Below are 12,751 nucleotides of genomic sequence, written 5' to 3'. Positions count from 1 at the left end.
GGCTGCTACAGTGTAAGCTGACATCTGAACCTGTCACCAGAGGCATCTTTAAATAATCATTGAAGAGACACAGATGTCATTAAATATTGACAGATATATTATAGATATGTGCATGGTGAGGTCACTGGTGTCTCTTGCTATCACAGGAAAGGGACTCATCCGTGGTTGGGTTCAAATGCACTTGAGTTGCGGGCTGCCAGTGTTAGGTGGAAGAAACCCCTGTCCTGGTAAAGCTGTAAGAAGAGTACTAATTTAGCTTCACCGCCCACACCTCCACAAAACCCCGGTGGTCTTATACCTCCATGTGTTAATCGGAGTGTCATAAATTAAGGCAGTGCTTCTAAATGTGGTTCCCGATCACTTTCATTCTTCTGTTGTGTAAAGGTTAATGTTTTATATCGGGAACATAATGTTCAGATTTATTTGATACTTCATTTCAACCGGCCTGTTATTATAGGAGTACTGAAAGGTTTTTAATTAATAGGATATTTTATAGCAGATGACACTTTAATAGTAACATCTTGTAAAAATTTTCTTTCTGCATTTTAGCCAGATCAGCACTGGATGCAGCTGCACGCTGTGAGTGTTCATATGCATGTGTTACTGCTGTGACTTGCTTTCACTAATAATGGAAAGACTGTTGAATTTTCATAGTTAAAGTCTTAATTACACTTTAAATACTTTAAATGCAATCAGAAACTAATTTTCATCTTTTCCTGACTTTCCTAAATTTCTGGTAGTCTTTTTTGCTAGCGTTTCACTTGTAGTTTTATTTTGTGGCTTTTGATGACAGTGCCAGAGCAAGCAGCAGGGTGAGAATAAAAAGCAGAATAATGAGGTAGCGCAGAAACCTAGATTATTTTAAGCTGCTATGAAACTGAAGATGAGATAATGTTTGTCTTTGCTCTTTTCCTTGAATTAGTACAGAAAACTAGTATTTCTTTGTGAGCTTACCTGTGGCTAAAATCCTGTTTTATTTCCCTTTGCAAGCTACAAAACCTCCAAGATACAAATGTGGGATCTCTAAAGCTTGTCCTGAAAAGCATTTTGCATTCAAAATGGCAAGTGGAGCAGCGAATGTAGTTGGACCTAAAATTTGTGTAGAAGATAATGTGTAAGTATTTTTACCTGTTGTCTCCAAGTATCTTTTTCAGATGCTGCCTTGGATCCCTTTGCAGACAAAATAAGTAGTTTAAATGATGCTTCGTAGGTTTTGTCTTGCCAACGGTTTGACCACATGAAAAAATTATATTGCATTATAACTTAATCTCTGATGAAGTATACTTAATACTTGGCAGTAAATGCAGAAATGTATGGTATTTTAATACATGCAAGATAGCTGACACCTTCCAGTTTACAGACTTAAGTATTAGTTCGTCTTTGTCAGGCCAGATGCAAACTTGCCTGCAAGCAACATGTTCTTGTGGCTGTAATAGTAATTCTGCGAAGAATTGTATTTTTAAGTAATCACTGTTGATACCTCTAACTGAAGGTCATAGCTAAAACCGTGCTGTGGAATTGTCTTTTTCAAGTCATCTTATAAACTGTCTATTTCCATAGTACCAATGTCAGGACACATTTTCCACTTTTCTTTAAGGGATAACTTAAAAAGAAAAAATAAAAGGGAAAAATAGTATATTAATGATCAGTCATTATTTAATTGTGCTGATGCTAATTAAAGTTTTAATAAACTTCAATAAACTTAAAATAATTGTAAAATGAGGAAAGGAACTCTTGAAACACAGTTTGGTTTTGAGTTTGTCCTGTTTATAACCATATTTTTAACACAGTATTATCAGTAATACTGTGTCTAGAATATTGAATACCTTTCAGTAATCCCCATAATAGCAATATTAATAGGGTTTTTTTAGCCTGTTTCTTTGCTCTTAGGTTGTTCCTGCTTACTGTCACCCAGAGTGTGCAGCTTCGTATAGCATCATCTATCCACTCAATTTTGCATGTCATATGTCAGAAAAGACATGATGTTAGCGTTACTGGAAGGAGATATTTTTTTTTTCATATCAGTCACCCTTACAAGCCTTTGCTTTCATTTGCATTTAAACTACTCCAGTTTAGCTGTTCATCCCACGCTGTGTTAGTAACAGTGGTTCAGATGGCGTGTACAGCAGTTAGTGCTAATGAATTCTGGAGCAAATGGCAACTTCACTGTGAACAACATAACCCTATGTAATATAGTAAACAGGATAACTAATCTACAAGACAATAAAAAGGATTGGTTTACATTTTCCATCACTTTACTCAGTAAAGTAACTCGGTAAGATTAGTCTTAAATGATCTTAGAAGATGGTATTTTTAGCACTAACTAGTAATTAAGATGTAGTGAAGTTGAAACGGGATCTTTTTCGCTGACAACTGAACATGTACAGCTTCTTCACTTTGCATTATTAGCAGAAACACGAGCACCATTCAGATTTCAAGGTGTTCTTACGTGCAGTTGACTTAGCTCAAGCTTGCTCTCTTGTGTAGGAGTGTAGTGGAGCATGAGCGTGTACTTGGGGAGCACATGCAAAGTGAGCACGAGCTCACGGATGACACATACTAACTAAAAGCTGCTAGGTTCCACTTTCCATTCTTACCGATTTGCTCCATGACCTTGGATGGTCTCATCTAATCTCTCTACATGGTGTTTTTGTTGGTGTAACAAAACTTGCTACCTTCTTATTCTGCTTGCTAGGAAGCTTAATATCTGTGAAGACAGGGTGATTCACTGACTAAAAGTTGTGGGAGTGTAAGTAATATTTTAACTTCAGGATTGTAGGGTTTGGGTTTTGTTTGTGGGTTTTTTGTTTCTGTTTTTTTTTCTTTTAAGGTGTCACTTACTGATGAGCTGAGGAGATTGTTGTTTCTGTCCAAAAAATAAATAATAATAATCCTTTACTGGATATTTCACTGAAGAAACTGACGAAAAGAAAGTAGTTGCTGGCAGGAAATCCTTTATTCTTTTAATACTAGTGTGCACTTTAGTACACAGCTATTGGAATCTGAAGTCCAGTTTCCCTTGGGAAAAATCTTTCCGAATTCCTTTGAACAGGACTTGTCATGTCTATTTAAATGTACACCCGAAAATGTTATTAATCTTCTATTATCTCCTGCTTTGCTTGCAAGATGTTTCATTTCTCTTTCAAAAGCTCCCATAACTTGTTGATTATAGATTGTTGGAAGAATTCTGAAAGTGATGAACGGTTGCCCTCCTGTGAGAAAACCGTCACATTACAGCCTGCTGTGTTTGTGACAGCGCATGAGCTGTCTCGAGTGTGTAAAGTGTAGCATCTCAGAGCTCTAAAGTAACAGATGTCCTCTTCAGTAGGTCTTTTTTCTTTTTTTTTTAGCGATATTTTGTGAACTTGCTCCTGCAAAATGCTTTCTTCTGATTGCTTTGTATTCTTCTGTATACCCCCAAGACAAGGAAGCAGGGACAAATTCTTAACATTCGTCAATGATATTTACAGTGTAGGGTTTTTGCTGTGTATTAAACATAAAGATGTCACTTGGTTTGTGAGAGCACTAAAGGTGCTAATATAATTCAAAATCCATTTAATTTCTCAATTTTTAATTATATAGGTATTTTGGAGTGGAATAGGAATTCTGCTGTATAGGACTTCAGTTATAGCCTTGTTCTATATTGGAAGGACATAATTCAAATTAGAAAAAAACATACTGTAGTCATCATCAAAATGTTAGATACTGTAGCTGCTACTTCATGGGCTTTTTAGGAGAAGGAGTGACATCACTATACTTTACTAGCAACTTCTCCATGCAGTTTTACTTCTATTAAGAAGCCAGTTCCAAGACTGCTGCAGTAGCCTTGTAGCGGAATGTTGCGCTACATTCCTTTAATAACTAATAATTCTTGTATTCATATTTGCAGGAATTTTTTTTGTTGTCTGAAATCCGTTATAACTTTTGTTATGTACCTGTGGATTTTCAGTGTCTAGTCACCCCAGTATAGGGTATTTTTTGATTGGCATTTATTTACAGAGAATTTTGTAGTTAAAATAAAGGGAAGTTCTTACTCTTTTTGGTAAATGAAATGTCCACTAAAGTTTATATGAGCAAAGGAATGTGTTCAGAACTTCATTGCCTTTTTTCATTTATGTTTTCAGTCTTTATTTCCCATCTGTTTTTATTGTATATATACATGTACATATACAATATATATATATATTGTATAACGGATGCTTAAATGTGACATGAAAGTCATGTGATCAGAGCAGAAATGATCCTCCAGTGGCTGAAATACTTCTGGAGTTCCCTACTAACTAGAAAATTTCAAGTCTTCTGTTCTGGAAGTTATTGAATTAAGAGTTTTAATTTTAATCAGAATTTTTTGGCAGATGGTATGACTTAGAGGACTGACAGAAGAATACGGACTCTTTCATCTCTGATTACAAATTCTTTACAACCGAAGTCACTTTGCCAAGAGTTGCCATTAACCTGTAATCTTTCGTGGCATCTCTGAACTAGTTAATACTGAGTCTGTTCCTGATAGCTGTCTATTAAATTCAACATTCCTTTAAATTTTGGCTTCTGTCTTCATCCTGGATGCAAAAGATAGCATCAGAGAGGACAGTTTTTGTCATACTTCTGTGATAGACCGTTTCTTGTTTCTAGCCTGTCACTATTAAGTTACCATGACAAAACTGACGTTGCAGTTGTGTATGTAAGGATGTGGTCCTTCCGAAACTTTGCTTAGAATAGATGTTCAGACGTGACCTGACAACCATATGATTGCAGAAGAAATGTGAAAAAAGTTTTGAACATAACAGGATTGTACACATCTGCAGCCCCTTCCTAGAGCAAGCTACAGAGGTTAAAGAAATATTGATCAGAATGGGATTAAAGCATCTGTTAGAATGTGTTTGTAATTAATGAGATATGTGCACCTATATGCTTACGCAGTGGTGTTTTCATGAATCTCAGCTGAAGACTTCATCATCTTAATTTATGTAATTGTTTCAACCCTTAGTCCTATTTCACCTTGTGTATGTTAACTCTTTTACTCCTAGCTTCAAAATGTTAATGCTGGGATATTTGGGGCCTGGAGGCAGAACAGATCTCTTTACACAGTACCAGTGAAAAGGGATGAGGAGGTCTGGAAGCTTCCTCTCACCGGAGTGGTACACCCACCACAGCCCATGGCAGCACAGCATCCTAGCCAGGTCTTCACATTCCCGTGAAGAATTCACATTCTTTACAGCTCTGGAAGGCTTCCATTTCACAGTGCATCTCTTCTCTCCAGTTCCTTTGCTACTTTGAGTTTTGCCAAGTAATTGGTGTCAATAGATTGTGACAGTTTTGTTGGAATGTGTAGCTGTACTTCAAGATTATATTCAACTTTTGTTTAAAATCACATCAGTGTATTTACTCTTTTTCTTGGATTTAGGTGTCCTGTTATAGGTACAAGTAGATAGCTGCTTTGACTTTCGTATGTGATGCTGCAATATTGATTTAAAATGCCTCTGTTCAGTTAGCTTTTAAACTCATTGACACATTTTTGTTCATCATGCGCTTACAAAAAAGCTTAAAATGTTGGTTATGTGACTGTGCTAAGCTCCTAAAATTATTGTTTCAGGCTTTTTAACTGCAGGGAATTTTCTTAACTACATTAACAGCACTTTTTTTTATGACACTTTTAATATACACACACACGTACTCTGAAACAAAGATGATTAAGCGATCAAATGAAATGAATACAGCTGGGAATATTTACTCTATTGTTCTCGATTCAGTGGTGCCATAAGAGCACACAGGTTAGTTCAAGGAGATTTTGCTTTATTTAAGTAACTCATGAATGGTCTTTCAACTGTATCTTTCACAATTTGATAGATCCTATCTAAAACCCAGAAATATTTCACATCAGTAAGTTGTCCTATTAAAAATAAAATTGTTTATTTTGTTTCAGTTTAATGAGTGGAGTTAAAAATAATGTTGGCAGAGGAATAAATGTGGCCTTGGTCAACGGTAAGTGACATTTTGAGTGAGCAGACTGTCTTAATTTTCAATTTTTTTCTGAAACTTAAGGTGAAATACTGAGATGGTGAAAGGCAAGCAGGAGAAGAAAAGGAAATATTAGTCATATTTATACTGAGATAGTTTCAGATCTTGGCACTTAAACCTTTTTGTTAGCAGAAAACCTACATTTTTGTTTCTAAAAACATCTAATAACAATAGTGGAGTGCTGTGTGGTGACAGTCTCGGTGATATATGAGATAAATTCCTAATGCATTTTGTGCATTGCCATTACTAATAAAGCTGTGTAAACGAAATTCTTCTCTTGCTCTCTTTTCAGTGAAACTTGCTTGACAGTTCTGTTACTGCATGGAAAGATCAGCTTATTATTTTCTAGCTTGAAATCAGTATATTTGATTAATCCATATCTATAGATCTTTTGCCTAAATATGTCATGTTATTTAATTGTGTTCAGGATTCTTCCGTCAAAACCAAACAAACTGACCTGTGTGCCACCTCGAAAGCTGAACTGAATGTCAGTACTGGCGGATTTGTCTTTAATGTGTAGGAAGCAATTCCTTGTAGCACTGAGATAGCACTTTGTCATTTCACTGCAATATAAATTCATGTTGCTTTTGGACTGTACTCAGGTTTATGTCATCTAAGGCATGACTTGAACAATACTTGCCTTAATCCTATTTTGTCCTCCTAAATTGTCTCAATCTGTTCAAAACCAAAATACTTACCTCTGTATTATATAGCTGCCAGTCTTTCTCCCTGTCTTTCAAAATTTAAATGAAAGTATGCGTTAAAAAACCCCGGTCTACCTTACTTCAGTGTTTGTCAACAGCATAGTAAAAACAACAACAAAAAAAGCAAGCAGCTAATGAAACTACTATTTCATTCACTTTCTTCTTTGTTCTGGATGTTTAAATTGACCAAGAATTTCCAGTCTGTAGCAAAACACGCAGTGTAATTTCTAATCTTTCTTACTTTTCATATGTCACTAAAGGCAACCTATAGCTGTACTATCTATTTTTGCAAAAACAACTTTTTTAAAAAAGCAAATATATGAAGTGAATTCACTTTATTGGTTTCAGACGCTGTGGGCTTTTTGTTCGATTTTGCTTCAAGTGGAATATAAAATACAAGTTTGCTGCTTCTCTCCCCCACTCCCCCGCCCTTACCTTTTCCTACACCTTTTCACAAACTACTATGCTGTTTAAGGAGCAATCTTCATAAAAGATAAGAGTTACCATAGTAATTGATTTATATGGTGTCTTCTGCAGCACTTCATCTGAAAGAGTCATTAAGAAGAGTTGGGCACGTTGTCTCTAAAGTAATTTTGGCTCTATTTGATGACACCAAATATTTCTTTTTCTCCAGGCAAAACAGGAGAACCATTAGACACTAAATTCTTTGACATGTGGGGAGGAGGTAGGTGCAGTTACCTTAGCTGGTTAGAGAGAAATAAATGCCTTTTTTTTTTTTTTTTTTTTTTTTTTTTTTTTTTTTTTTTTTTAACTTTTATTTTTCCCTTCCGCACCTCCCTACCCCAGGTTCCATCTCCATTTCGTGTGGTGGTTTAAGGTGATAGTTAAGGGTGCGCTTCACCTCTACCTTTGTAATTGTGATGAAAGTGCAACTTTAAAGAAACACAAATAGTTGAGGTGGGAGGGAATGGTTTGGTTAAACAAATGCACTTGTTCTCCCGAGTAGTTCCCACTTGTGGTTATGTCTTTACACAATATGGATGAAACCCTTTCTATAAAATGTAAAAGTTCTCTGATGCGTTTCACCTTTCTTCCGCTTAGCATCTTTGTGTAAATTTATAAGTACACTTACCAATATTCTTAAAAAGAGTGTTTTCACAGGAAGGCATTGCAGGTGTTTAAATATGGGATGTTATTAAACAGGTTTGTGTTCTCTCTCTTTTCAGATGTGGCACCATTTATTGAATTTCTGAAGTCCATCCAAGATGGAACAATAGTGTTAATGGGAACATATGATGATGGTGCAACTAAGTATGTAATTTATTTATACAGCAAATACTGCTTAAGCTTTTAAATGCTGTTTTATACTGAGGGGGAAAAAAAAAGCATTCTTTATCACAAAATGACTTTTCATAAAGTTTTGTTCTTCCAAGATGATGGATTTGAAGCTATGCTTTCAGCTTATTAGTTTTATAGTGCTGATATGATTTGGGGACAACAAAGATGGAGTTAAAACTAACCAGGTGTAATGGGTTATGTATGTATTTACATAGGGGACTGTTAGGTGTTGCTTTTGTGATCCCAGCAATAGAGAAACAATAAAGTAGACCTTGTCCTGTTAAACCATGAGAACCCTTTAGCAGAAATATCACAAGTGTTGAAAATCTAGAGACTAATAGTTGACTAATTAGCAATTGCTATATGGTTCCTGAAGACCCTGTAGGTTTCTACGTGCTCTCCTAGCATTTGTACCCACTTTTTAATTTTTTTTGGCTGATAGAGGGGTTTTTGGTTTCCTTTTCTTACGGTATTCTAATAATATTTAATTTTTTACTGATGTGTTCTGTACGTTATTTTCTCTTCTCATACAATTTGTTATCCATAGCTTGTTTGTATTTTTGATACAGGAGCAGCTTTCCTATGACAAAGTCCTGACTTTGCAGTGTGCAATATTTGCAGCAAATAGTTAAGTGTCTGTATGTTCACTGCTTTTAGGAGAAGGAAGCAATTTAACGCTGCTTTATGCCAAGGCTGGATCTTCTGTTTGCTCTGTTCACTTGTTCTGTAACTTTTCTTTTTGCGCATTTTCCTTTCTTCTTTGATGTTTTAGATAATAAGTAGTTAGTTTGTTTCAATAATCTTGTCACAGCTGATGTTTTTGAGAGCTTGTATGTAGATAAAATATCAGCTAACCAAGAAGGTGAATTTGGCCCATTCAAGCTGACAGCCAGGAACTACTGCTTCTTAGTGATATGACATAATTAGCCAAAACCTTACCGCTGAGGGTTGATGGCAATCATAAATGTTCTTGAAAACCATTAAAATTATGAAGAACCAATATGTTTAAAAGGTAATTATTTTTTTAATTAAATATAAGCTGCCCTAATGTTTTAGAAACTTGGGAGTGTGCGTTATGCAAAAAACTTCCAAAGTACTTTAGTAATTTTCATAATTTTAGCTTAAGTCAGTCATACAATTATATCTCAGTAAGTAGTAATAATCAGAAGTTGTGTATCTTTTTAGTGATCGAGCAAATGCAGTAACTGAAAGAAAGAAATAAAGAGCTGTTATTTGGAGGTTTTGGAATGATAACTTACCCTACAGAATTGTTTCCCCTTCTGTACTAAAATCTCATACTTGGACGATGCTGTGGGGCAGCATTCTAAATTTTTAACTGACCCAAGCAGACAAGACTTCCTTTCATATATTTAGTTCATTCTTTTAATCTAAAATAGCTTTTGCTTTATCTAGACTTCAGCTTGAGCCTGCAAACAACATGTACTTTAAAAGCTGACTCTTGTAGTTTCTAGGAGAATTGCTAACATGACTTGAGATGTATGGCTGTATTTTCACAGGAGAAGGTTCTTGGCTTTTGTTGATGTACTGATAGGTTTGTATGCTGGTTCATTGAGATTATAATATTAAAGAGCAGTGCTCATTAGATCAGGTGATTTTAGAACTAGCTTTATCTGATTTTGAAAGATCTTGTCCAATACTGACTGACTTAAACTATATTTAATCAGATTAAAGCGGGAATGGTCCATTGAACAACGAAAGCCGTAAGGGCATGTATTTTATTCACATACTGAACTCTGTTTTGCTCAAGGCTTAATGAGGAAGCACGGAAACTGATCGCTGATTTAGGAAGCACATCTATTACTAACCTTGGCTTTAGAGACAACTGGGTCTTCTGCGGTGGAAAAGGAATTAAGACCAAAAGTCCATTTGAACAGGTCTGTGATTCTATAGCTCTACTGGAATTTAACAGCTTACATTAATGAAGGCATAGCATGTTTTATAAATACCGTGCATTTGTTCAAGATGGGTATCTATTGCAGTAGTGACACACTGTTATTTTCAAATTTATTCCTTGACTAGCCGCCTCCTTTTAAATGTACAAAAAGATTCTTTGGTGATTCAGAAATAAGAAAAAAAATCTTATATGGGCTAGATCTTATTAACCCGATAACTGGGTAATTTATCTTCTTAATAAATCCAGTTGAACTGAAGAATTCAAAACTTAGTGCCTAATGCTTGTATTTTAGATGTACTAGCAACAATGGTAGACCTCCCAAAGGTAAGTGGTAGTTAAGGTGTTGGCGTTCCCCACTGTTCACTTTGCTATTCTGTCAAAAATTATTGCTGCCATAGCAAAATTCATGAAATTGAGTATGTTCCCGTACTTCAGCTGTTACAATTCTGTATGTCATTGTTGCCTTTAATTACCGGTAAAGGTAGCTTTGTACTAGGACAATATGGAAGGCACATTCTTTTCTACCAGCTTTGCAAGGGAGTGGGAACTAGTGCAGGAGCAGTGACAAACTCTCGGAGGCAGCCACGTCTTGCCTGACTGCAGATGGCTGCTGGGTAGAAACATAAACTTCTAATTTTTAAAAAAGGCGAACATTCAACATTAAATGATGTTCTTTAAAAATCCAACTGTTCCCTCTCAGTGCCTTGTAAATTTAGTATCCTCATATATATTTTCCTAGTGGTTCATGTTGTAATGCAGTTGGTCTTTCCCTTGCTTGTCTGTCTTCCTAAATAAACATCTAAAACAAATTTTTAAAATGTTTTCCTGGTATGGCTTAACTGTTTTTAGCATACACTTGTCTAAACAAGTTACGTTGTGTTGAATACTGAGAGATTGTTGTACTTAATACAAAGCACAAGAGGCTGATAGTGATGTCTCCTCTTTGTCCGTGGCCTGAAAATAAGCAAATAAAATGTCTTTTAAAGTTGTGAGTTAAAGCAAAAGGATTAATGACTTTATGTTAACAATAGATTGATATTTTCTATTTATAGCATATAAAGAACAACAAGGACACAAACAAGTATGAAGGCTGGCCAGAAGTTGTTGAGATGGAAGGCTGTATCCCTCAGAAGCAAGACTAAATGAAAACAAAAGGAAAGGAGAAAGACTATAGAAGAAAATGCACTTTCTGCTATTATTAGGGAGAGGGCTATGAAGGAGACTGTACTGTAAATAATATTTTTAAAGCATGCGACCATCTTGTCGGTGTGTGCATGAGCACTGACATTTTGAATATTGGGATTATTTATTGCTAACACACATAGAAATCCTTTTTGTAAATACATCCAAAATAAAAGAAACATCAAAACATTTCTATGCAGGTTTCCTAAAAGCACAGTATCTAGTTTGCCTGTGGTAAATAATATCTTGTAGATCAACTGGCTAATAAATTGCATATGCAGATAATAAACAGATGCTGACAAATGTTGTACTGTCCTCTTAACAGCGTAATGTTGCTGTGACTTATGTAAGCTTTGTGGAATATTGTAGATTTTAGTGATAAGTTAATAAAGAGCTTTAATTTTTTTTTTTTTATCCTCTGCCTTTTTAATGGCAGCATCACTTTTTATTAAAGCTATTTGGTTATTCTAATAATAAGTGCTCCAGAAATTTATTTTATGTAGTTCCCCCATCAAAACTGAGTAGGCAACAGAAGAGTACATGGTAGTGTAACACGGTTATGCCATGAGAAGCACAACGAATTATTTTTATTGAGGAAAGAACAAAAGTAAATACATAAACAGTGTGTGGGATATTTAAAGGCAGCTTGGAAGGATTTGTATTTGAAAATAATGTTTACTTTGTGGAAGAGACTTGGCACGTAAAGGAGCAGTACTGCTGCTAACTTGTTCAGTTTTGATTGCAATTTTTGTACTGATGCCTAACCATTGATTCCACCTATGGTGGTTCAGCTGTAGTCGCTAATCACATAGTAAATGTGCATAACGGAATAGCTTCCTCTTCTAGTTGTAACATCAGGAATAAATTTCCCATCGCAAAGAGCCTGTTAGAAAGTAGTCAGCCTTCTAGAGAGAGCTGTTTTAGCGTGCACAGTTGTGCTCCTTTACCACCTGCGTTACATCTACTGTGAGCTGAGGCAACTTGTTCTCACAGTGCTTTCTCGGAACATCTCACTGTGGCTTGGGTTATTCAATGTGTGACACTTAACTGACAATGTTTCCTTCATCTTTTTTTTTTTTTTTTAATGGAAAATAAATGGACCAAGTCGAAGTGGCCTGTTCTTTAGCTTGCATCAGAGCTGTGAGAAAACATAGCTTTCTTTGGAAACTTTTGTTTCTTTTAAGTAGGGCCAGCTTGAACTTTTCCTGAAACTAAGTTGGTATGGTATTACTGACAGTGTTGGTATTCACAAAATAGGGGCTGACGCAGAATTGGGTGTAATCTCTTGGAGCTTTATGTCATGAGTTCTTGTATAATCTCCAAAAAATTCTAGCTAGTACCATGGCACATAAGGCACAAAGGGTTTTTCAGGAACCCACAGTGCAAGTTGAACACGGTGGCACTCAAAATACTATTATTGTTGATTCCTTCTGAGACAAAATTAATTCTGTGCACTAAAAATTTCAAGCAATATTGAGAATTACCTTGTAAGTCAAATAAATAGGCTGTGATACCAGGGGAAGACTGAATTCTGAGTTGTTCTCTATGTTTAACTAGCTTGTTAAATAATGTGATTTTTCCTCAAGTTTAATATAGAACAGTAATAAATGCACCTTATACAGTGAAACAGCTT

General features: G+C 35.6%; 1 protein-coding gene across 4 annotated transcripts in view; it reads left to right on the top strand.

The window, feature by feature from the left end:
* FAM3C (FAM3 metabolism regulating signaling molecule C) overlaps positions 1-11,523 on the top strand; it is a 33,347-nt gene extending 21,824 nt beyond the window's left edge. For 2 of the 4 annotated variants that reach the window (XM_040595211.1, XM_040595212.1), the window contains exons 4-10: positions 550-579; positions 991-1,114; positions 5,924-5,982; positions 7,357-7,407; positions 7,910-7,994; positions 9,790-9,916; positions 10,989-11,523. In XM_040595211.1, the coding sequence (XP_040451145.1) occupies positions 550-579; positions 991-1,114; positions 5,924-5,982; positions 7,357-7,407; positions 7,910-7,994; positions 9,790-9,916; positions 10,989-11,078 (566 nt within the window). In that variant the 3' untranslated portion in view covers positions 11,079-11,523. The remainder of the gene's footprint in view (positions 1-549; positions 580-990; positions 1,115-5,923; positions 5,983-7,356; positions 7,408-7,909; positions 7,995-9,789; positions 9,917-10,988) is intronic. The other 2 variants (XM_040595214.1, XM_040595213.1) reach the window with 2 other exon arrangements.
* The last annotated feature ends 1,228 nt before the right edge of the window (positions 11,524-12,751 follow it).

The sequence above is a fragment of the Falco naumanni genome, chromosome 5 (assembly GCF_017639655.2).
Source record: "Falco naumanni isolate bFalNau1 chromosome 5, bFalNau1.pat, whole genome shotgun sequence".
NCBI classification, from domain to species: Eukaryota; Metazoa; Chordata; class Aves; order Falconiformes; family Falconidae; genus Falco; species Falco naumanni.
Note: the sequence above shows the minus strand (reverse complement) of the source record. Positions and strands in the feature narration are given on the sequence as shown.